The following is a 25,812-nucleotide window of genomic DNA, read 5'->3' as shown; positions in this document are numbered from 1 at the left end:
GTCCTGGTTAATGGCTCTTCTGAAAGTAAAATCCTAAATAAAATTCCCCAGGCTCTACCTTTTGCCCTAGAGAGGTTTGGGGACTTGGAAATACCTTGACTATAAAATGTGAAGGAGCTAAGACAGCATCTAAAATTTGAATTCAGCCAATTAAAGGCAAGCAGAGGCAAGTCACTGACATAATGTTGTTTGCACTGTAAGAAAGTTGATAATAATGACAAACACAGTGGCATGTACGTGCCAGCACACACGCACACGCGTGCGCGCGCGCACACACACACACACACACACACACACATAAGTATAAATATAAAATTGTAGTAACAATAACAACACTAGAACTTAGCAGGTCATATGAATTACCTTTTAAAATCTAAAACACTACAGAAGGAGAACAATCTCATCTTTCAAAATTTATTTGTTCTTAAGTAATTTTGTACTTCTTGGTCCTTAATCCACTTCCATCTCCTATTGCCTGTCAGCCCCTGGAAACTCACCAATATGTCCCCCATCATGTGCTTGCTTGGTTTTTTATAATCTATAGAGTCCAAGTAGTGTTGCTTGATGGGATGTTTACTGATCTTTCTGACTTGAGCTCATTCAGATAAACATACCTACCTCTGTAGCGTTTTAGACTTTAAAAGGAAGTTAATATGACCTGTTAACTTCTAGTGTTGCTACTGTTATTACTATAGTGTTTTGTGTGTGTGTGTGTGTGTGTGTGTGTGTGTGTGTTGGCACATGCATGCCATGGTGTTTGTCACATTAAGTGCATGGATATAACAGCTCCATTGTAGCTTAGGAGGTTGAAACAATGACTGGGCTTTCTGAGAAACAGGAAGTAAGTATGCAAGAGAAGGACCAGGAGACCTAGTGATGCAATTCAGCCCAGGATCCGCAGCTTGAGAATCAAGATTATCAGCATCCTAAGCCAGAGTGAAATGTATGCCACAGCTCAGCGTGACTGATCAATTAGACGAGGTCTGCCCATATCAGCCCATGTATTAACTCTGCAATAGCAGCGAGAATGTGGATATTGGCAGAGAAGAACTCATTATGAATCTAGTTTGGGGGGATTTGGTAGTTTGGATATGTTTAGTCCATGGGCAGTAGCACTATTGAGAGATGTGGCCTCGTGGGAGGAAGTGTGTCACTGTGGCGGTGGGCTTTGAGGTCCTATGCTCAAGCTCCACCCGCTGTGGAAGAGACCCTCCTTTCTGGATGCCTTCAGATCAAGACGTAGAACTCTCAGCTCCTTCTCAGGCAGTGCTTCATCCATGACGATAATGGACTGAACATCTGAAATTGTTGTCCTTTATAAGAGTTGCCTTGGTCATGGTGTCTCTTTACAGCAATGAAACCCTGAGATGGGGGATCATTAAATCTTCAGTGAACTAAATAAGTTAAGTGAACATGAACTTCTTTTGAATTACAGCAACTGAGACTGTCAGGCAGCAAAAACTTCATTTCCTTGGTCTTGGTGATTCTTCTAGACGGTTAGTATGTTTGGTTATCTTTTGGAATGGGCACAAGCGCCTATATGTATATAACTTCACACACACTAAATATTGATGTCCCCAAAAGAGACCACTGTAAGTATTGGCTAGAATATGGAGAAACTGGTGCAATGGTGAAATGGAGCAGCCTCTTTGGGAGAGAGCTGGAAGATTCCTCCAAAGTAGAGCAGAGTTTCTAAGTGACCTGAAGACAATGGAGAAAATGTTGCACCTCATCCATGCAAGCCCTCGGGGCTTCTCAGCAGCATTGTTCCGTAGTCAAAATGAGGAAAGAGACTCAGAGACAGTGGCCTGAGTAATGCAGACACAAAATCTGCTCAATCCATACAAGGAATTTAATTCCTCTGTAAGTGGACTGAATTGCTAATACAAGCGACACCATGGAGAACCTTAGAAAACAATATGCTAAGTAAAAAGAGCTAGGCAGAAGGTCATGGGGTGCTTTTATGTATGTAAAATGTGCTGACTAGGCAAATTCATATACAGAATGTAGATTAGTATTGTCACGGAAGGGAGAGAGAAGATTGTGAAGAAACTGCTAATTGACTGGCTTTCACTTTACAGCAGTAGAAATGTTGCAGAGTTAGGTATATGGTTGCCTGCTATTCCACTTTAAAAGAAGGGATTTCGTGCCAGTAATGTAACTCAGTGGGTCAAGGCACTTGGCATGCAAGCCCATGGCATGTAACGAGAGCTGACTCCTCAAAGCTGTCCTTTGATTTCCACACAGTCACAGTGACAAATCAGACGCACGCTAGCAATCTGGATGCGTTAAAAATGTTAAGAAGGGGAAAGAGGGAGAGTCAGAGAGGAGAGAGAGAGTAGCTGTTGGATAAGTGCGAGAACCAGGAGCTTGAGGCTCCTGGAGGAATTGCCAGTGTATAGTTAGCTTCTCGCTTTGTATTTGCTGCAGAACGACATGAATGATGCAAGATATCTTTGGAAGAGGATACCACCTGCTATAAGGTTTGCAGATTCTGAACTTGGGGTAATTTGGTCAGTAGGGCAGCGAATCTGGCAAAGAGATTTCCCTGGGATCTATATGACCATCAACGCACACCAGTGGTCAGAGACTGGGCAGCCAATCATGGAAGCCCTTAGAGATGCAACGAGGAGGCATGCCTTTGCCCTGGTCTCGCAAGCGTACACCTCCATAATCGCAGATGACTTTGCAGCCTTTGTCGGGCTTCCTGTGGAAGAGTCTGTGAAAGGTGTGTTGGAACAAGGATGACAGGCCAACTCCGCCACAAGGATGGTTCTTCCCAGGAAGCCAGCCTCAGGAGCCCTGGATGTCTCCTTGAACAGGTTCATTCCCTTATCAGAGCCAGCCCCAGTTCCGCCAATCCCCAACGAGCAGCAGCTCGCCAGGCTCACCGATTACATGGCTTTCCTGGAAAACTGATCGATCACTCAGAGTTCAAGATTCACCTTCAGTCCCTGTCACTGGCAAACAGACATGGAGTTTTATTCTGAGTTCAGAACAGGGTGAGTGCCTCTGTGTCCGTTGGGTGTGATAAAATGCATAGGAGATGAAACGCATTGTACAGTTTTCTCCTCAGACACTTTTGAAAGTCCTTGGAGCAGTTTTCCTTTGTATTGATCACTTTGGTTGGAGCCATCAGTATTATACAGAGTTTCTGTCAAGGACCGGACTCGGAACACAAGCTGTCCTGCTTCAAGTAGCCAGAGGGCGCTGTGGCATACTCCTGCCTAGCACTGGCCTCTAGCTGAAGTGATGGGGATTTGGGGACTGCCCTGGGCGGTGCCCTACCCACATTGTCACTCATGCTCTGGAGAATGTGCTCTTCTTCCCTTCCCAGAACAAGGAATCAGTGATGTAGAATCAGAAAGAGCCGATGGTGGCAGGTGTCTCCTGGGGAGGAGCTTGTCAATGCTACATTTGTCTTCCCATTGTGCAAGCATCCATTGCATGAGACAGACAGTGTGCAGTGAGAGGGCAAATTAGGTGCGGATGAGAAAGTCGAAGTTCTGGTGCCTCCTTTCAGAGGAAGGGGAGGAGCATGGAGTGCAGTGTGTGCTGAGGGAAGCTCCTGAGCTGAGGGCCGGCCTGCAGCCCTCCTGCTGCGCATCCTCCTGCTGCGCATCCAGACCCCGTGTAGAAATGCTGAGTGCATCTATTTTTGTTCTCCTATGGCAGCAGCCCTTGAAGATTTGAGTTGATTAATGTATCTTCAGGTTAAAACGGCCCTGGTTCATTTATTCTGCATTTGTTCAATAAATATTTAATTGAATTCGTAAAAAAAAAAAAAATTCCGCTCTGTGTATTTACAGGTTGTTATGAATGTTCTTAAGGGATGGATGTGTACTGGGCTTTGTATGTTTAGGTGGGCAATTATATCTTACAAATTGGGTCAAAAATGTTAAGAAGGCTCAAATACACAAAGATAAGTAGAAACACATTTATTGCCAAAACATACTAACATGTGAATACAATGAGTTTAATATATTTAAATAAATACATACTCTTACACCATAAAATATTTTAAATCATAATTTAAAATATTCTATTAGAACTCAGATACAGACTACATATATATTTCACACAGTAATTTCTGATACAAAATATACAACCATTTACATTGTGTGGTTCCTCACAGTCTCAATCTCTCTCTCTCTCTCTCTCTCTCTCTCTCTCTCTCTCTCTCTCTCTTGCTGTCACTTATTCCTCTCTCCCCTTTCATTCTAATGCTTATCACTTCCTGTTCACTGTTGGCTTTTCCACCAACCCCAATCAGCAAGGACCTTTCAAGAAATTTCTTTAACGAGTTAATTCGGAAGTTGGGACACTTTGTGCAGGAACAGTTCTGGCACTTATTGACCAAGCGTTTGTCACTGCCAGCTACAGGTGAAATTGTTTAGGAATTTTAATCTCTGCATAATCATTGTGCACACAAGCTTTCCCCTTCTCTAGAACTTGTGAACCAGAACAGAATAACTCGTAGACACCTTTGGTCTTTAAAAGTCCACTGCCTTTGTCCATCTATTAGAGGGTGAATCCTCACCACGGATTTAGAATCGAATACAATATACAAGAATATATTTGCCATGTATAAGAACCACTCTTTTAGGAATCAAAGCACATTCACGCTTTGACAGGCTCTTAAAAATACTTTAAGATGTACTTTTGTGACTTATGCTTTTATTAAATCAGAACATTTGGCTTCAAGGATGTTTTTTCTTCCAGAAAAAAAAAACACTGGGGGTGGGCTGGGAACCCCAAATATACAAACACTCTCTTTACTTTCTATCCTTTTGATAGTACCATGTCTGAAAACCAGCTACCATTAAATACTCAGAATTTCACACTGATTATTAATGTCTCATCTTGAAAATAGGTTTATTGCAGATATAACCCTGGGATTTTCTAATCAAAAAGAGATTTAGGATAACCTTTGCCTTGTGATGGGCCACAGGATTCTGACTTTTTAAGTCTTTTTGCACTGAACTAAGAATAACGGACATTATGCTGGACTCAATGCCAGGACACAGAACACAATGTTCAAGAATACTTCAGAGGCCACCGAATCCCACAGGGATAAAGCCAGTAAGGCTTACCATGTAATACTCAGCAGGATTTGAACCATAATGACACCCCTAGCCATAACCTGAGAATGTGGCAAATTTGCCTTTTTTTTCCAAGATAGAAATAGAAATTTGTCTGTTCAAAACTGCTGATAAATATTATTTATCCCTGTGACAACAATACTGGAACTAGCTCTTGACACACTGTGTGGGGAATGAGAGAAAGAAACAAAGCAACAAAATGCTGTTTCTGTCCCCAAATTCCAGAGTGACGAAGAGTCAGGAGGAATTCTGCTGTCCCAGGCCCCTGGTCTATTCACTCTCTTTTGAAGAGAGAGCCTCCACCTCCTGTAGCAGCACATGGTGGATATTGCCACTAACTAGGAAGGAGCAAACGTAGTCATTCTGGTAGAGGGCTGGCCTTGTCGCTCAGCTTCGATCCATGGAGTCAGGATCCCAGTTTTTAAGCAGGCAAGAGAGACCAGGATTCTGCAGACAGTTCATTTCCTGCTGTCTTCAGTATATCGTTCTATTTCCCATGATGCATTTGTGTTCCTGCAAATACAAGCAAGTGTGAAGGCCTTCCAAGTATCCTGCATGCTGGAAACAGCAACAAGGCACATCAGCTAGGGGGCTGTCTCTTGGAGGTGGCCCAGGTATGAACTCCCAGTGCCATTCAGTTGCACTGAGACTAGTCTCCATGACACGGTAATAGTGGATATAGGTCAGTTACACCCGTTAAACCCTATGGAATATTCAACCCAAAGGATGAACCCTGCTGCACCCTGGACTTTAACTAATAGTACTATTCAACTGCATCGGTCATCATTAAGGACTATGCTCATGAAGAAGATGAAGGAAGGGAGCTGAAGAGGCAATTAAAACATCTGCATTCTGTTCGACCTTTCTCTCAGCCCCAAACTACATCAGCAACTCTGTCCATTAAGAGAAAAAAAAATGATTTAGAAGGACTTGACCTTCCAGACGCACTCTCAGAAGAAATGGGAACATTGAGAATCACAGATTCCAAATGGTGCTACTGTTGGTGTTTGTAGCTTTAGAAACTCAGTCAAGTTCCTATAAGTTCTGTGCCTCATTTTCTTCACGTCAGAGGAATAGGCCTGGTCTCTCCCAGTCCCTAGCTTAGATTCATGCTTAGGAATCTACTTGCTGAATGGGGCTAGTATTCACCATCACAGCCACTGCCACCTTTCACTCCTAAGTAAAATGACCTGTGAAAGATTGACCTCTGCTGCTTCACTTACACACACGTACGCATGCACGCACGCACACACGCACGCACAACTTTCTATAAGTTATCCTCAAGACGGGGATTCCCTCAAGCCAATGGCAGGTTTGAAGGTGTTTAGGAGAGGCGCCATTTGTAAAGGAGATTTTCTCGCAGTCTGCCCAAGTCCTACCTGATTGCTCGCATCTTAGATGATGTAAGAAGGCCCTTGATAGTTTTCAAACGATTGAAGACTTTGGCAGCTACTGTGGAAGCATGAGAAAAGGATATCAAGCACTGCTTTCCCACATGCAGAGCAAAAATGAATGGGGCGTAAAGTAGCATGCTTTATACAAGAATTCACCTTACCTAGCAGGAACGAATTTCTTTGCTGCAAGAGAAAGAAAATGATTAGTTCGGACTGATAACTTTTAAGAGAATCCAATTAATTTTCTTGACTCATCTGGTCTTATACTGTCAGTATCACGGGGCTCTGTAACAAGCATTTGGTGGCGATTCAGGTAAAATGCGGAGAATGAAACATCCCAAGACTGTGGCAGCTTCCTGACACCAGGAAATGGCTACACGTTCATCTTGCCTGATTTTTCTCCTAAGTTCCCCTAAGAAATCCCAAACCCATACTTTTACTTGGAATTTCCCAATGTGTGTGTGTGTGTGTGTGTGTATGGTGTACATATATACACAGAGACAATTTCCAAATTCACTTTTGGAGTGGATGCCTGAATTTACCTTTCTTCCAAAAGAATCTCTTCAACACGTAGATCAATGAGGACAATGTCAGAAGTGAGGTTGCTGCCACAGAAAGTGCCACTACCAAGGGACGGGGAGGGTTGGCTGGGGCTGAGGAAACAAATTGGGAGGAGGCAGTGTAAGCAATGGTTGGCTTTCAAGTCTTTCGTCCCTGCCGTCTGGCCTTTTCTCTGTATATTCATTACAGCAGCAGAAGAAACGGAGACGACATTGAAGATTTAACCAATTCCCCTCAAACCGCCATTGAGGCTGTGTCCCCGTGTTCCCAGTTAGAGCACAGTCTTGTAAAGCACTTTGACACTACGTCACCACACCTTGGTTAACGCTGAACTATCCTTCCTTTCTCTCTCTCACACACTTATTTCCTACTCCTCCTTGAGTCTCTAGATCTCCCCTTTCCAATGACCTGAATCCCACAATGAGGGAACAGAAAGAGGTATAACAGGAGAGAAAGGGAGACCAGGGAAGGACTGTGAAGTGAATCATGATAACGGTGGGGGTCAGTGGTGAGTATTGGAGAGGAAAGTAGGGTGTCAGAGGACAGAACATTCTACCTGATCCGGTGACATCATTTTCTGTTGTCTTTCTATCCATCTCTATCTATAACCTACCATTCTGATTTGGACATAATGGGCATTTAGCTTCCTTAGCAGCATAATTCCCCGAGGCAACCACCATCCATCAATGCATTACCTTCACAAGTAGGCAGCATCGCAGACCAGCGTCCTGTGGCACCACATGTCAGGATTGAAGATCCGTTGAGTGTCCAACCCTCAGGACATGTAAATTCACATACTGTGCCAAAAACTGCTGGCCCACTGCAACTCATGTTCATCTTTCCTGGAAGGTCAAGGCTTGAACACTGTACCCCTGCAAAGGACGTGTTGATAGTAGAAGTTAAGAAAACCATACCACAAACCCACTAAGGCAATGTGTGTCTTGAAAGCCTGAACCCAGTGTTACTTTGGCAGGAGGGAACTTCCTGGGTCCACGTCCCCTGGGATGTGCACTCAAGTTGAGCTGATCCATGCAATTTAAAGCCCTCGTTGCATTGAAAGGCGCATGAGGACTTGTAAGTGAATGCTCCAGTATTAGCATGAGCACACGCCGCGAAACCATTCTGGGGCCAAGGGACAGCATCACATCTCACAGCTGGAAGAGAGAAGCCATCCTGAGGTATAAGCATTGGGCTGTAGCAGGTCTCTCCCATAGCCAAGCCACGAAGATGTTCAGTAGCTTCTATCTTACAGTAAAATCCAAAGTATGTCTGCAGGGGCCAGAGAGATGGCTCAGGGGGTAAAGGCACTCGCTGCCAATCTTAGCAACTTGAATTTCATTCTTGGGACCCATATGATGGGATCCACATGAAAATCGACTCCCGCAAATTGTTCTCTGGCCTCCACATACGGGTCTTGGAGTACACCACACACACACACACACACACAGAGAGAGAGAGAGAGAGAGAGAGAGAGAGAGAGAGAGAGAGAGAGAGAGAATAAGACACAGAGAGAGACAGACAGAGACAGAGAGACAGAGACAGAATAAGACACACACATATACACAGAGAGAGACAGAGACAGAGACAGAGAGACAGAGACAGAATAAAACACACACACATAGAGAGAGAAAGACAGAGACAGAGACAGAATAAAAGAGAGACAGACGCTGGAGAGATGGCTCAGTGATTAAGAGCACTGACTGCTCTTCCAGAGGTCCTGAGTTCAATTCCCAGCAACCACATGGTGGCTCATAACCATCTGTAATGGGATCTGATGCCCTCTTCTGGTGTGTCTGAAGAGCTGCAGTATACTCATATACACGAGAGAGAGAGAGAGAGGGGGAGAGAGAGAGAGAGAGAGAGAGAGAGAGAGAGAGAGATTTTTAAAGAGAATGTACCTGCACATGTGGGCTTTTCGCTGTCCCACTCCCCTCTTGGACCACACTGAAGCCTTCTTGATCCCTTCAATTCAAATCCTTCGTCACAGGAGAACTTACAACTGGACCCACTTTGGAAGGGTGCAGAGGCACTGGGAAGACATTTCATGTGGCCTCGCTGTGGTGCAGATAAGGCTTCACACTGGGAAGCTGAGAAACCAGAGAAAGGGTGAGAACGTACGATGGTGAAACTGGAGAACAATTGCCATTCGATGGCCAAGTTTAACTGCCACAAAGCTATGGGTAAAGAACTCAAGATGATTCCTCATTATGAATGTCTGGCAAGGCGCCATGTTTCCTATGCAACCCAATCTCTTCATGATAATAATGCCTAATGTGGGGCAACTATTAGAGAGAATATGGTCCCTCCATGCTGGTCTGATGTGCAGAGCGAGGGTAGTGGGATTTTACATCACCAAAGAGCATGGCGTAAGTCTTGAATGCTTCCAAGTGGTACCAAAAAAGGAAAGAGCAGAAGCCTTCCATGCAGTGTTTGCCTGCACTTAGCTTGAGTTTGGTGTTGTGGCTTTTTGCCCCTGAAACTCATTCAATACTAAATTTGTCTCTAACAATGCCAGAGCTGGACAACAAAAGCTGCTTGTCTGAACATTCTCGCCTTTGCTGTGAAGAGAATTAAACTGTGTTGCTTCTATGTCCGTATCAAAACAATCCTCAGAGGTGACGGACATCAAGCTGGGGTATTGCTATCACTGCTGGCTCTGAACTTTAGAAGTGAGTGATACAATGTGAGGATCAAGCGGTATTTTCAACGTGCTGAATTGCACACTTAAACGGGATTTCTTATACATTATGAATTCTTCTTACTCTATGCCAATGCCAGTAAATTAGCATCATTAATATACCCTAGTTTAGGAAACAAACAGAAGAAAACCATTTCCTTATGTTACTTGCATACAGTCCTGCTTCCTGGCCATGCATTGTTTAAAATCAATGTCATAGGTATTACTCTTGTCCTCACAATTGGTATCAATGGTTAGCAGAGGACACCTGGTATCATTTTCAGTGGTCAAGATAGAAAATAACAGATTTTTTTTCCGTTTAGAAATGGAAGCGTTAGAGGAGACAGTTTCTTACTCACCTTTGCACACTGGGATTTGTGGTGTCCACTGCCCTTGTGCACTGCATTCAACCTGGGCTGGGCCCTGCAATGTGAAACTGTGCTCACAGGTAAAATTACAGGAAGACTTAAAGGCAAGCGCTCCAGCCGTTGAGTTGCTGCAGCTCACAGAGCCATTCTGAGGCCGAGGGATGGCATCACAGGTCACAGCTGTAATGCAAGCACCATTCCGATTAGTAAAGCTGGCTTGCCCATTTCAAGCCTTGGTTAAACCGAGAGACTTCGATGACTCTCATCCTGGGAGAACTCTACCTTTGCACGATGGCTTCTCGTTGTCCCAGACACCGGATGAGGTACACTGTAGATTCTGAGCTCCAACTCTCCTGTACCCTTCCTCACAATCAAACGTGCACGTTGTATTCCATGGGTAGCTCCCAGGATTTGAGGAACATTTCCTGACTCCGTGGGCAGGTTGGGTCAAAGCTTTACATTCAACCACTGAGGAGATGAAAGAGAAGAGAGAGCTTTACTCAAAGAAAATTACAGATGTTTTCATTTTCTCTTGAATTAGGGTTTATCAAAGAAGGTGAAACCCATCTTCAAAGGGCATAGCCCAAACCCCTGTGCCAATTTCTTGATAACATGCAGACTCATAATGGATGCTTTAGTCTTTACTATTCACTTTAACTATGCTGGCTGGCCTCTGATCTATTTTACTACACATGGAAACAAGAAAAACAAAGAAAACAACAGCCTCTAGATCAAGATCCATGACGTGGTGTAAAGGCAATATTAACATACAAAGGACTTAAGCAGTGAACTTTTCAATTGCTCCAGAGTACTAAATTGTTGTGCAAAGAGAAGCTTCGTGATCAATTCAGAACTAAACAAGGTCCCATTGCATGGGAGAGCCAAACAGGAAAGTCCATGAGAAAGTTATGAGGCTGTCTAGACATGCTTCCACTGTCTAGACCCCTTCCTTTACATGTCACCAGAATCTCAGAAATACCTATTTTCAAAAAAAAAAAGTGGAAAAGAAATCCTATGCTAAACCAAACTGGTACCAGAGAGAGAAGAACACATCTTCCACAGAATTGGGGAAAGTTACAAGTTGGATAAAATCTAAGGCAATGAGGAGCAGTGGAAAGGTTTGATGCATTGGGAGAGTTACCATGGCAGGCAGGAGCAGGTGCACTCCACTCTCCAGAGGACGTACACCGCACTGTGGTCTCCATGCTGCTGGGCACATAGCCCCTTTCACAGCTGAAGGAGCAGGATGAATTATAGCTGAAGAGGCCGAATGGGTGGGTGCAGTTCAGGCTTCCATGGTCAGGGTATTCCTGTTCTTGGCAGGTCACAACTGGAAAAAAAAGAATCAAGTCGTACTTCTCCTCACCTCACCATAGTTATCACACATAACTATGTCCAGGTTCTATGGAGCCATTAGATGATGGAGCTGTTCCTATTATTATCTTTATAGTTCTCTGGAACCTAAAACGCTAAGCTACAGCTAGCTGCCACAGCACGTTACTTAGTTTCATGACAACTGGAATAGTCAGTCACCCCGTAAGACTACTTTGTCAAGGTGCCATAAGTAATACGGGTAGTAAGTCTAGAGATTGACCCATGAGGGTCTGATCTCATAGCCTTAGCTACTATATCACTCTTACTCGGTGTATTTTGTTAGAGGAAACACTTGGGCCCGACTGACGAGCTATCTGGAACACTAGAAGGTGTTACCATCTTTGGAGAAGGTACAGGGGAGGTCAAGATTTACCTTGGTCACACTTGGGTCCCAGGAAGCCGGGGTGACATTTGCAGGTATAACTATTGATGGTCTCAACGCATTCACCGTGACCACTGCAGGATGTGTTGGTACAGGAAGCTACAAGAAGCACAGGTCTTATGAAGAGAATCAACTATCATGGTGCTCATCATGGGTTTGCTTGTTTGTTTGTTTTTAATTTAGAGTCAGTGCAATCCAGATAAAACCAATGACATTATTGCTCGAACATTTGACTGACAGGCCAGATTCAAGTTCCAGGCTCATCTATTGTATATTTTGATGGTAATAAAGGCATACCAGTAGAATAGCTAAAACATTGTGAGTACATAGACTCTGTATATCGGTACAATGATATATGTAAGTATACATATTTGTATAGTTCTTGCCTTTACTCGCACAAATCAGTAAAAAGAGATGCAATCACTATTAAAATCTTTTATAATCATCTATTTAAAAACCAGAAAATGTGCACAGAGAGATCAACTACTTGACACACTCTAAATCTGTCAGGCTGCCTCCACACAGAACTGGCCTTCTGCCACATGGAAATTTCATACCTGTGTAACACAGAGCCAGTTTCTTTTTGTCACATCTCTCGTCATTCCACATGCCGGAGTCTTTGGGTCTTTGGATGTAGATCTCTACACAGTCCTCGTTTCTTTGTTTGTTGTTTGGTTCACCTGGCGCCCAGTTCTTAGCTTCCTCCGTCAGAGGCTTCTGGGTCCCCACCCAGATCCATACATTATTGACTTTTCTGATTCCAATCCAGTAATAACTTGGTGAATACCTCAGAGTGGAGTTTAGGTAATTGATCTCTTCCTTGTTCTGAATCGCCACCAGATGTGTGTAGTCCCGTTGACAATACGCACTTGCTTCATCATATGTCATGAGCTCACTGGAGGCATTGTAGTACCAAGCTATGCTCTTTCCAATGAGGAGAACTGGGTTGGGTAAGAAAGAAATAACAACATTTAGTCCTGAATTGTGTTGTCTTGCTTTTGGCACTTACAGGCTTTTGTGTTGGCTCAAACTATTGATTTTAAAAGTAAGAAGAACAACACCTGAAGGTGAGAGCATGTCTATAGATCACTGTTTGACTGCACATCTGCTGGTGCCTCATGGCAACCACAATGTTATACTCCAACTTCACAGTACAATGGAGGTCAGAGAAAGCAAACTTCAGTGGATGCTGGGGGACACCTGTTTGAGTCCCCTTTCAAGAACCAAATGAATGAACCTTCACAACGCCTGAATAGATCGCTTAAGATCCATCCTTCCCCCATAAGGCAGAACCCTGCAAGGATAGGTCATCAGTCCTGCTAACCACCAGGATAGCCCCACACAGCAAAATACCCTGATCTTAAGAGTGAGAGGGGTGAGCGAGTGTAAAGATCCCTGGTCTCCGATGACTCCAGCTTACCAAAGGTGAGAGCAGAGAGAAAGCACGAGGCATTCATGACCCCAGCACTTCCTTTCATCCAGATGCTAGACCGGAGAAACTTTCCTGAGGAGAGAGTGCTAAATTAGTCACAGAAGGACATTCTAAGTGCGGGTTACTCACACCCTTCTATCGTAACATTCAAGTCAAAACTGTGAGGTTTTAGAATCCTGTAGCTCCTGCTTTATTTCACAGGCATCTAGCATGAAGAATAAATGCAAACGTTAAGATTCCCATCATTTTGAACAGAGAGAAGGTGGGTTTTAATTGCAATGCTATCACAGTTTGGACAGATTTCTTTTATCAGAATGCCTTTTTGCATATGTGCGCACAGATATAAATCTATGCTTCAGGCCCAAGGCTCCTGTGGCTCGGAATCTGCACTTACTGTTAGATGAGATGTTGTTCGGGGGTTGGATTCCTTGGGTGTTATTGATCCTGCTTCTTTCTCTCTGTTCTAGCAGTTTTGATGTGCAGTCAGTCGAGGACCAGTGAGTATCGTGTCTGCTGCTGGAGTCTCTTTATAGGGAGCTGGCTTCCTGTGAGTCACAGAGCATTATTATCAAAATCTGGTAAAGAGGAAATCCTCATCCGAACCCAGAAAGTTTTTTGAGAACTAAAACACTTTCACAGTGATGTCAGAGACTCTGGCCCTCTAAGCTAATCCTTTATCTGGGCTCTTGTAATTTATATGCGGTTTTATCAAATACGATACAAGTGTGTGATTTTAATCCCTGGCCTCTAAAGTCTAATTACCATTATCAATTGTGTGTAGAACTTGGTTTCACAAACATAAGCAAGTGAAGATTTTTTTTTTTATTAACTTGAGTATTTCTTATATACATTTTGAGTGTTATTCCCTTTCCCGGTTTCCGGGCAAACATCCCCCTCCCCCCTCCCCTTCCTTATGGGTGTTCCCCTCCCAACCCTCCCCCCATTGCCGCCCTCCCCCCAACAATCTAGTTCACTGGGGGTTCAGTCTTAGCAGGACCCAGGGCTTCCCCTTACACTGGTGATCTTACTAGGATATTCATTGCTACCTATGAGGTCAGAGTCCAGGGTCAGTCCATGTATAGTCTTTAGGTAGTGGCTTAGTCCCTGGAAGCTCTGGTTGCTTGGCATTGTTGTACATATGGGGTCTCGAGCCCCTTCAAGCTCTTCCAGTTCTTTCTCTGATTTGTGAAGAATGTTTTATTACCCACGATCTGTCGCTCTCAATTTTCTTGTGTGTAACTGTTGCTTATGCATCAGGACCCAGTTTCTCCCCAGCCACTGCTACCTTAGCCCATCCTCACAGGCACTGTGGCCCAAGGGAGTCATTCACGAGCATGTTTTTTCTCACTTTCTATTCATTAGCTATGATGATGTTACAAAAAAAAATCTTCATTCATATATCATAATGTTTTTATACAATACAAATTAAACGGGAGATAAAACTGTGTCCTGTCCTTCCATCTCTACTTCCTGGATATCGACACTGTCTCACCCCTCATCACCTCTGTTTACTTAGCTGAATATGGCTGTTATTGTCCAGCACATGTAGAAATGAAACCCACGCTCAAGTTATATTCGTTTGCGTTTTTAGATGTAATGTGTATGAAGCCTCTTTTATTTACAGGTATCTTCACCACTTACTCTTACCTTCCTGATATTGAAATCTCTTATCTAAAGCTCTTTTAGGGAGGATTAAAGCAGTGAAGTTATGTCCATATGTAACCCATGTGCCTATCTACCTTCCCGCCTACATATTACAATTACAAGAGTGCATCTAATGTTTGTAAAGGCACAGTCAAGAAAGTGTGACACATGCCCGTCATCCTGGCACTGGGGAGGCTGACACAGGAGTTTGAGTCCACCCTGAGTTCCAGCTTTGACTAAAGATGTGAGACATCATCTCAAAATAGAAAAGAAATGCATTAACTTAAACCTTGAAACAAAATGTACGTGATATGTTGATTAAGAACCTAACAGTTTTGTTGAAAATTAGTCACAAACAGTCCTCAGTCATACATTTGAATCCGTGGGCTTTCCATAACTAGTTTCAACAGTGCTAAAACAGTATCCATAGTGACACAGTACCTACTTAATGACCCAGAGCCCCAATTATAACCTCTAAGGTGCCCAATGCTTCCTCTGTGCCACACTTTATCCATATTTTCATGTTCATCTGTGTTATTTTTAAACCTATCATTCGTGAAATGTGTACCCTATCCTGGGGTGCACAGGTGAAGGAATTAAGGAACCAGATTCTCTCTCTCTCTCTCTCTCTCTCTCTCTCTCTCTCTCTCTCCATATATATATATATATAATCTACCTACCATCTATCTATTCATTTATCTACCTATCAACCATCTATCTACCTATCATCTATCTACCCATCATCTAACTATTCGTCTATCTACCTATCAATTGCCTATCTATTCATCTATCAATCCATCTATCAATCATCTATCTAGTCATCTATCTATCTATCTATCTATCTATCTATCTATCTATCTATCCGTCTATCTATCTGTCTGTCTATCTATCTATCTAACTAGGTTTTATTTCATCCAACTGCATGGAGATACACTGTTGAATACCAAGCAACTGATCTCTGGTCTCCAGGTCCCTCTCCCTTGCCCATGTCATGATGCCCTTGGTCATTGCCCATACTGAGGTCTCTGTTCTTCCTCACTCCCCAGTCTTAGCCTTCTTCCTGCAGCTTCTTGATCAGTGAAGTTCTCTACTAAGTGATGTGAGACTTGGGGGCAGGAAAAAGACCCAGGACAGTAGATAACCGGGAAGAGATGCCGTGAGGAGAGGCATTTTCAGAAATGGGAAGCAAGTTGGAAAGGAAATATAACAATGGTGCCCTGCCTGGAAGGAGTGGCTGACTCTAAGCCACATTTGCCAAAAGATCCTGATCAGACGCAAGTTTTCTCTTAGGCAAAAGCACAAAAATGTGTACTCTCAGATTATACAGAAAGAGCTTTAGGTAAAGACCTCAATATCAGAAAGGAAGGTAAGAGCAAGTGGTAGAAGAGATCTGTAAGTAAAGAAGGCTTCATGTGCACTCTGTCTACAGATGCACACAAACCTAATTAGATGTGTGTTATTCCACATCCACTCACCCTATCATCCTACATTCCTCCTATGTCTTACCCCTGAGACTGGACCTGAAAATTCTGTGGGTAGACACTGGGAGCTGATAGCCTTGTTTTTGTTGCTCATACTACTGGAGAAGCCATAAACAGAGCCCCTGAGGAAGCTCGGGACAAGAGGAGGGGATTGTTGCCAGCTTTCTGTGGCTACCTTCTCTGACTCATCCCTTATCTGGTCCATCCTATCCAGCGCTAATGAGAGGTATTCATTTTTGCAGTGGTTGTGGAAGGTAAGTTAAGGAAATTAGATGAGACTTGAATAGTTGTAGGGGGTTAGATCTTAATTTCCTTCAAATAATACAAATCTTATTTAAAAAAAAAAAAGTGGCTGAGAGGTACCTGATTCTGTACTAAGTCTCCAAACTCTGAAGATGTAGCCAGTTAGTTCTGAACTGATTAGTTTTCAACGTGGGCTGATATAGACCCCTCGAGGATCTCAGTCTTGGGAGAAGGGATCTGCATGGATGTGGCCAATTAGAGGAAAGAAGAAGACACACACACAGGCTGCTCCAGCAGGTACCGCTTATTCCTGCTCTGTTAGCCCTTTATTTCAAGTCCTTTATGCTTCCTTCCACACCCTGCACATTGAAGGTTTTAACCACTTCAGTAATCCTGAAGTGAGTCTGACTGAGGATGTAGGGTCACCGAGACAAGTGTTAGAATTCTAATCAAGACTGTGCTGTAGAGACAGCAGATTGTTGGATAAGGTGGAAAGTAGCCCTGGCCATAACCACATATGGCGAGTGAAACAAAGCCCTCTATGGATGTGTCAATTCGTGTCTCTGCTGTCACTGCTGAGTGGAATTGGCAAGCACAGGCCATGCCTTTTCCTTTCATCTCCTAGAATGCAGCTCCCCATTCCCCCTACCTCTGCAAAAGGTCTTTTAAACAAACCTCTTAGTTTTGGATTTTCACAAGCCTCAGTACATCCAAATTTCTATTTTGATGACATCTAAATTATCTTTATAGAATGGGTAGAGGAAGAAATCCTAACGAAGATCCAATCTTATTTACGGTTATGCAAACATTTCCTGTTGTCTACATCCAAATGATAAAAAACATTAATGTTAATATGCCACCACATCACAGAGAGCCATTCATTGTTTAGTCAAAGTTTATAAGTACATTCCATGTAAAACTGGTCTGGTTATGTCTCACTTGGCTTCCCCATGACTCACTTGGGATTTTTAGACCCCTTCAGACAGCCAGGTAAGGTGAGAGCAGTGCTCTGCACTGTTCTCCTCACACCCACGGGAAGACGTAGGGTTCTCAGATTGAACTGTGCAGAAGAACCCCTAATTACCTTAGTACAATGTAGCTTGGCGTGGTGTTACAAGCTTCAAATCCCAGAATCCAGGAGGCTGAGGCAGGATTTAGCCAGCTCAAGGTCAGTTTGGGCTACATAGTAAGTCGAAGCCTGTTAGCATAAGATCATGAGGTCTTCTTTGTGTCAGACTCTCTGTCTCTCTTTGTCTCTGTCTTTCTCTGTATCTCTCTCTCACACACACACATACACACAAATGCACATGCACATGCACACACACAAGAGTTGGGTGTTATAGTAAATATCTGTAGAACTTGGAAAGTAGAAGCAAGAAGGATCATAATTCAAGTTCATCCATAGCTACATGGTAAGCTTGAGACCAGTCTGGGTTACATGGGAGTGTGTCTTAAAACAAAGCAAAAATGAAGCCATGCAAACAAAATATTCACATAAATCAAACAAAAGAAATCCCTTCCTTGTGTATCAGAATCTTGACCAAACTGGAAAGCAGATGGGCAAGGATGCCTTGAGACAGTGCAGAGCAAATCGAAAGGGTGCTTAGGACGAGTTGCCATTTGGAATTCTTACATCTGGGAAGAAGGTGGTTTATTCCCCAGGTAGAAAGAAGCATGCAGGTGCATGGGAGCGTGCGAGCACGTGTGTGTGTGTGTGTGTGTGTGTGTGTGTGTGTGTGTGTGTGTTTCGACCTGTGTATGTATTGTGTGTCTGTATGTCTGTGTATGCGTGTATTCCTCTGTGTGTGTGTGTCTGTGTGTGTATGTGTGTGTCTGTATGTCTGTATTCCTGTGTGTGTATGAAGGGTGTATGTATCTCTCTATGTGTGTGTGTGAGTGTATGTATCTCTGTGTGTGTGTCTGTGAATGTCTCGCTGTGTGTGTATGCTTGTGTATGTGTGTATTCCTCTGTGTGTCTGTGTCTGTGTGTGAGGGGTGTATGTATCTGTGTGTGTGTGTGTGTGTGTGTGAGTGAGTGAGTGTATATATCTCTGTGCGTGTGTGTCTGTCTGTTTATCTGTGTGCACATCTATGTGTGTGTGTGTATGGCTCTCTGTGTACGAATGTATGTTTATGTGTGTATTTCTCTCTCTCTTTCTCACATCTGGCAAGAGTGTGTGTGGGGGGAGGAGGTGTATGCATTTCTCTATGTGTGTGTGTGTGAGAGAGAGTGTGTATGTATCTGTGTGTGTGTGTGTGTGTGTGCGTGTGTGCGCGTGTGAGCATGCGCACATCTACTTGCTTCCTAACCCCACTCCTAGAGCTTCCAAACTAATGGGAGATTTCAGTGTCTTAATATGACTTTGCTTCCTGTTTGGCATGGCTTTGTTTCCTGCTTGGCAGCCCCTTATCTCAAAGCTTCCTAACTTTCTGTTTGGGGATTTAAGGAATAAGTATTGGGAATATCTTCTAACTGAGCCAACTCTGGTGAATTCCCCAACTGGAAGAAACAAGGGAGGGTGGGCTGGTTAATTAGCTGAACTCTTCCTGAATGTAGCCAGGCTGCCTGGTGACTGTTGTTTGCAGGGGCAAGAGAACCCTCAGGATGAGAGAAAAGCCCCCTGGTCTGTTTTCTTTGGCCACTTGCACCACTTGTCTTAAAAGTTAGGATTTTTCTCAGGAACTATTCTTAGCTTTGTTCTCAGTCCTTCCCAGTAGAAAAGTCCCAGCCTTGTCATGTTTAAAAATATAACTTTTCATTTTTATTGTTGTCAGAGAGAAGATGCAGAAGTTCCCAATAACATTAAAATGCCACTAAGAATTCAGAAAGAAAGGGTGATTTTTCTCTCAACATTAAAAGTAGGTGATTTGAGAGAAGAGAAATAGGAACTCACCTGAAGTTTCTGGGTCTTTCTATACCGTGTCTGTCATAGGAACCATAGTGCTCTGGCTCATTAGGCAAATGTTCTCTACTTGGACTCGGCTGCATAGTTAATGGTGAATATTTAGATACAGTGCTAGTGAGTAATGACTGCTGACCACTGCTTTACATACACTGCTTTGTCACAACCTGAAAGGTCGACATTAAACCCATCTCACAGAAGGCAAAACAGAAAACCAGAGAGGTTAAAAACTTGTCTTTTTTTTTTCTTCTTTTCAGTTATTAACTGGCAGAACTTGGGTTCAAATTCACATCTGCATCGCCCCAAAGCTTGGATCCTTCTGGTAAAGCCATACTCGCTCAGAGTTCTTGCCTGGAAAGTACACCTTTGTTTCCACACAAGTGAACAGTCCAGCAGCTTACTCCCACCCTGGCGCTGTAGGCCAGCATCTTACGCTAGGATTCTGCTGAAGAACCCAAGTCATGATGTGGTAGAAGTTAGTTACTTTAGAGATGATCCCGAGAGGCCCTGTAGGGTGGTGAAGAAGTGAGGCAGCAAGGAGAGACTCTCACAAGAAGGTATATTAATAAAGACTTTACCCAATGGGACAGCCAGGGCTCTGCTTTTAGTAGAGAAAATAATTTTATGTGAAGCACTACATAAAATCTCATAAAATGTCTACTCTCCAGTGGCCAAAAGTCAATCCTGGGAAAGTATGATTAACTCTCGTGTACTCTCCTGGGTATCCGTGGCTGGGGAAAACACTTCACGATGAATTGCTCTCACTTTTGCTCCCACGGGACTCGATTTGCATGCTATACTGGGGTGCTGTGGGCTTATTCAATTCATTTTAAAATTATTATTATGATTTATTTAGTTGCGAGTGTGCCCACATGTACACAATGAGTGTGTATGTGACATAGCTCAGGTGTGGGGAACAGAGGACAACTTGAGAGAATTTACTCTTTCCTATCTGGGTCTTGGGACTCAAATGTGGGTCATCAGGCTTGGCACCAAACACTCTTGCTCTCTGAGCTAGCTCAGCAGTCCAGCTCTTAAATTTTTCTACTGTTACCTTAACAATTTATTACCAGTTTTATGGATGTAATAACACACATTTATTATGAGTAGAATGAGTTCTCTCCCCTGGGTTTATGTTGCCAACATCATGGTATCAGACAGCTGGGCTCTTCCTGGGAGCCTCAGAAATTAATCTATTTCTGAGCTCAGTTAGATTGTAGGCAGAATGGAGTTTCTTGTGGACTTGGGGCAGAGGTTCTTATGATTTTCTGACTGTTGGCCAGAAGCTAAGAGCAATCTACACTGCCTGGTCCCTGCCTCCTTCACTGTCTGTTCTAGTCCGTATCTGTGCTGTGATAAAATGCCCCGCTAACACACAACGGAGAGAAGAGAGGGTTTATTTCAGCTTGAAGTTCTAGGTCACAGTCCATCACGGTGGGGAAGAGGCAGGGGCTCTTGGCAGCTTTGCCCATCGTCTGCTGAGAGCAGAGAGGAAATGAATGCATGCACAGTGCTTCCTCTGTGGCTTCCTTGTTTACATTTATGTAGTCCAGAACCCATGAACTGACACACCCGTATTCAAGGAGGATCCTTCCACTTCATTTAACATAGAGAAGAAAGTCTTCCACAAGCGAGTCCATAGGTCAACCTTATCCAGATAATGCCCCTTGGGACCCTCTTTCTGGTGTTGCTATGGTGTGGTCAGTTAGCAAAGGTAGCCATCACGCCTCCCAAAAGAGTTATGTATTATCTAATCCCTCTAAGTGTGTTAAAATTCTGAGAAGAGTAAACCCGGGCTTCCCAAAAAACACTGGGTTCTAACCTTCATGCCTAAATTGGGCAATGCTAACACAAACGTGGGAAAACGTTCAGATAGAAACATGGGCATTGTGCCTACTCTGGAAACTCCAACTGCACCAGCCTCCCTGGCACCATCTGCAAGTGTGATGTCCTTCCTGCAACCAAAGCCACCTATCTGTGATACCAGCTACATCCTTAAACGCCTTCACTGGTGTACCTGGCTGAAAAGCTGTTTGTGGGTTGTAGCGCCTCAAAGATGGTTAAATTAACCAGACCATAAATAATATGCTATCCTACCAGAGAGGGGACCATGGAAGATATTGGGCTGACATTCAAAACAGAATTTCCTTGCTCTCTGGGTGTTGACACTTGACTTTTGATGTTCAGAAATTCCTTTGTGTTGTTGAATAATGTTGATTTTGGAGAAAAAACGGACTTAGGTCTCCAGCAATCCCTTCCTGGGAATGTTACAGGAATAGAGATGACAATTTTACTAAGCCAGCAAGCCCTCGTTTCTGCTCCTAGCAGATAGGAAGAGATGAATAATAGCTTTTAAGAAACCCAGCTTTATCATTTTATCTCATTCAAAGATGCCTCCAGTCAGTCTGGCTGGGGGTATTAGCGCAGTAGAGTCCGTATCTGTGATTTTAATGAATAGAATGCTTCCTTTAATTAAAGAATCTTGAAAGACTCAGAGAAATGAGAGTTTTTTCAGACATGCCTGTGCCACCATGCCTGCTCTGAGATAGCTTGTGCAAAGTCAGCAAGCCCCACGCTGCTCAGGAATGAGTTACTCAGCCACATGGAAACACCCAGAAAATCGAATCAAAACTACATTTTGCTGGGCTTTCTTTGTCTAATAGACTAAGTTCTCTACTTCACCAAGTCGCTGAGCACACCTGTTGCTGAGGCTTTTGCTGGTGGCATCAGCCTCCAGCTTCCTCTGTCCTTTAACACAGACTCACTCTAGTGTATTTCCAAGAAGCTCTGAGCCTTTAAGCCTCGAACTGGGGTAGCACCACTGACGGGTTAAGCTCTCAGAGTCTATCTGCTTGAACTAAGAAGATGCCAATTTCTCTGCAATTCCAGAAAACAGATGGTCACTATCTATCTGATAATAATAATGTGTGCCAATCCAATAAATACACCTTTTACAGTCATATGCAATTCTTTTTTATTGTGTTTCTTCCTCGAAAGAACCCTAATCACACTATATGGACAATTTCCCTTCACAGTGTTATTTTCTAACAAGCCACCAACAATGTAAAAATATATGCCTCAGGTTATTCATTATGGTCTCATTTTAGTAGCAAAGTATTGAGAACAGTCTAATATAAACATATAACGCTTCCTTCTTTTCATAATGCACACACACACACACACACACACACACACACACACACACACACAAACACCTTACATATGCAATTAAGAGAAACATCCTTAGAGAAAATGGTTCCCTCACTAGCTAGCAGGTTCCCAACCATATACATTTTCCTTTCTGTGTGCAAAGTACAGAATTAAAGATCCCATCCTCCTTATGTTTCTATAAGCATTGATTCTCCTGCAAAGAAATATAGTACCGTTGATAAAAAACACATAAAACATTTTGTTCGGAAGAAGGTTCTTTTCTCCTGACATAAGCAGGAATGGGAGCTGTTTTCTTGTTAGTTTCCATTGCAACCTTCGTGCTGGCTTCTTCTTCCCCTTTGCAAATACCATGTAAAAGTTCAAGGTAGGAAAACGTGTTTGGGAATCTGTTTTGCTGACTGATGTAACCTTAAGGGACATTTGCCTTTTCTTCTTGCAAAGTCCAATGTGATACGATGGGAAATTTCCATAGCTAATTATTTTTAAGACCATTATTCTTTTGGATAGAAAGCAATCCCCTCGTCTATTTGAACAAATTGATTCCAGTTAAGTAGTTTTTTTTTCTCAAAATGTTGTGAATACGAAAGTTCCAGGTCAAAGGTTAACTTTTTAGTCGGGGCTGTATCTGGCTATATCTGGTATCATATATACAGGACATATGAGGGCAAACTATTTAAAGGGTGCTTCCCTTTCGAAGCTTGTCAGCACACTCTTTTGTGAGGGAAAATCATCAAACATCACCAACTTTCTCATTTCTTTCTGTTGCTGTTATAAAAACAGAAAATAATTTTCTGATGGAAAGCAACGTAAGTGAGAAAAGACTTTATTTCAGCTTGTGGGTTACTTACTGTCCATCACTGAGGGAAGTCATGACAGAACCCTGAAGCAGAACCATGTAAGGACACCACCTTCTGGCTACTTCTGGCTCATTCTCTCTTGTTTCCTTTTTTAGCCTAGGGAATGGTACCACCCACAGTTGCCTGAACCCTTCTGTATCAGTTAAAAGTCAAAACAAGGGCTGGTGGAGTGAGACTTTGGTAGACATGGTTCCCAACGCATTGGCCCCTGAGTCGGAGTGTCCAATGAACATCCGGGCTGTGTTCCTGGGGCCACCCGGGACTCACTAGGGGACCCAGGCACGCAAATTAGCTGAAAAATTCTGTGTCTGTCATTTGGCCATTGGGGACATGCTGAGAACCATCGTAGCTTCAGGCTCAGAGCTGGGAAGAAAGCTGAAGGCGACAATGGATGCTGGAAAAGTGGTGAGTGATGAAATGGTTGTGGAGCTCACTGAGAAGAATTCGGAGACTCCTTCGTACAAAAATGGCTTTCTTCTAGATGGCTTCCCTCGACTATGAGGCAGGCAGAAATGCTGATGACCTCATGAATAAAAGGAAAGAGAAGCTCGATTCAGTCATTGAGTTCAGCATCCAGGACTCCCTGCTGATCCAGAGAATCACTGGAAGGCTGATTCATCCCAAGTGTGGCAGGTCCTACCATGAGGAGCTCAGTCCTCCAAAGGAGCCCATGAAAGATGATCCGCAGGTCAGGCGACAAGGAGAAGGCCTTGAAGATCTGCCTGGAGGCCTAGAGTGTGAGCTGCTGGTCACGCTCACCCCGCTTGTGGAATACTACAGGAAAGAGGGCATTCACCGCGACCTTGATGCATCCCAGACCCCTGTTTACAAGCATCCTGGCAGCCTTCTCCAAAGCCACATCCTAGTGACAGAAGGCCAGGCGAGACTGCAGCACTGCTCATCTCCCCGCCGTGTGATCCCTGCTCTTAGGCGCTGGGCAGAAGGGAAAAAGGTGGTCACAGGAAGGATGTATGGATGATCACAGGAAGGTGAGGGAGGTGGGGAGGAGCTCGAGAGGAGCATTTGGAACAATGGCAGTGTTATAATTAGTAAGATTTTTTTTTTTACACATAGGTGAGAATTTTTAAAGTATAAGCAGGGGAAAAGGTTAATTAAAAAAAAGCTGTGATGGGGGGGCATTGGTGCAAATAAAGGAGACATGGTATTCCTTTTAAGCAATCACCTTCCCGTTTCCTCTGGACCATAAAGCTAATGGTGTCTAAGAGACCTCAGCGTCTACATAAGAACCTCATGGATCACCAGACCAAGAACACAGCAGTCAGACTGGGCCTGTGTCCTGTGCAGAAGAGGGACTATTGACCAGCGGTGGCTCCCGTTCCATAAAGACTCACCTGCACCTATGGAAGAGATAGAGGTGTGAGCTGCGGGTCAGCAGATCATGTTTACTGCAGTCGTTAGGGAGCAAGGGGAGACAGATCCCACACTTGTGACTTAAGAGTTGCCTGCTCTGGTGACAGAACCATCAGCCACCCAGCTCACGCTATTCTTACAACCTTGCCTTCATCCATCCACAGGACCCTTTAAATAACTGAACGAGGCCTAGGAATGTAGCTGAGTGTGTGTGCCTGGCACTGTAAAGCCTTGGGTTCGGTCCTCTATAGTGAAGGATTGGGGGAAAAAAGCTAACATGTTTTAAGCTAAGTCATCCAAAGATTGTCCTTCTCACCCTCAAATCCTGGGACTGGGATTGCCCGACAACATTGTGACGTATTTTTCAATGAGGTAGGTGACTTTCATAACTGACCAAATGCTGCCAGCCATATTTGGCCCTTGAGTCAATAAAATATGTTGAAAATTTGTAAGAAAAATTAGTTAAAACAATCCCTCACAGAGGAACTTGATGAAGACAATTATTTAACTCAGGCTCCTCCCAACCCCAGGTGATTCTAAATCTGTGTCAGATTAACAGTTAACTCTAACAACTGGGGCAGCTGTAAACGGTATCGTCTCCCTAACAGGGAACTTGGCAATGACATGTTTAGTTTTTGACCTAAAGAAATTCTTCACTGCTAGCATAAATGTGCAAGTTGTCTTTTATGGCTTGATTTTAATAGCAAAATGGAACCTAAATGAATTAAATAGACTTATTGAAAACAGTATAGAATGGGTTACTATTTTGTTCCGTTGTTAGAAACAAATCAAGTAACCAAAGAGTATATTATATATTATATAGCACCTTTAATATGTGAGAGGGGGATAAGT

The 25,812-nt window shown here is 43.4% G+C and overlaps 1 protein-coding gene and 2 pseudogenes across 3 annotated transcripts; 2 read left to right on the top strand and 1 right to left on the bottom strand.

Moving 5' to 3' along the window:
* Positions 1-2,385: 2,385 nt before the first annotated feature.
* Positions 2,386-3,003, top strand: Cops8-ps2 (COP9 signalosome subunit 8, pseudogene 1; annotated as a pseudogene).
* Positions 3,004-3,923: 920 nt separating this feature from the next.
* Positions 3,924-13,832, bottom strand: Sele (selectin E). Of its 3 annotated transcripts, XM_008769608.4 has the most exons (14): positions 13,685-13,832; positions 13,279-13,362; positions 12,416-12,799; positions 11,850-11,957; positions 11,244-11,432; positions 10,385-10,570; positions 10,094-10,282; positions 8,956-9,144; positions 8,023-8,211; positions 7,753-7,929; positions 7,039-7,149; positions 6,658-6,679; positions 6,482-6,554; positions 3,924-5,615 (listed from the first exon to the last, which is right to left on the bottom strand). In XM_008769608.4, the coding sequence occupies exons 2-13, from the start codon at positions 13,334-13,336 to the stop codon at positions 6,497-6,499; spliced, it is 1,860 nt and encodes a 619-aa protein (XP_008767830.1). In that variant the 5' UTR covers positions 13,337-13,362; positions 13,685-13,832; the 3' UTR covers positions 3,924-5,615; positions 6,482-6,496.
* Positions 13,833-23,775: 9,943 nt separating this feature from the next.
* Positions 23,776-24,455, top strand: Ak2-ps2 (adenylate kinase 2, pseudogene 2; annotated as a pseudogene).
* The last annotated feature ends 1,357 nt before the right edge of the window (positions 24,456-25,812 follow it).

The sequence above is a fragment of the Rattus norvegicus genome, chromosome 13, assembly GCF_036323735.1.
Source record: "Rattus norvegicus strain BN/NHsdMcwi chromosome 13, GRCr8, whole genome shotgun sequence".
Lineage (NCBI taxonomy): Eukaryota > Metazoa > Chordata > Mammalia > Rodentia > Muridae > Rattus > Rattus norvegicus.
Note: the sequence above shows the minus strand (reverse complement) of the source record. Positions and strands in the feature narration are given on the sequence as shown.

What these genes read in the sequence shown, in the direction of transcription:
- Sele (XM_008769608.4), bottom strand. Translation starts at nt 13,336, where the DNA reads ATGAAAGGAAGTGCTGGGGTCATGAATGCCTCGTGCTTTCTCTCTGCT. An exon ending in ACTGGCTCTGTGTTACACAG is followed by an intron (nt 11,958 to 12,415) that starts GTATGAAATTTC and finishes TGCTTCTTGTAG; the next exon opens with CTTCCTGTACCAACACATCC. An exon ending in ACCTGCTCCTGCCTGCCATG is followed by an intron (nt 10,571 to 11,243) that starts GTAACTCTCCCA and finishes TCATCTCCTCAG; the next exon opens with TGGTTGAATGTAAAGCTTTG.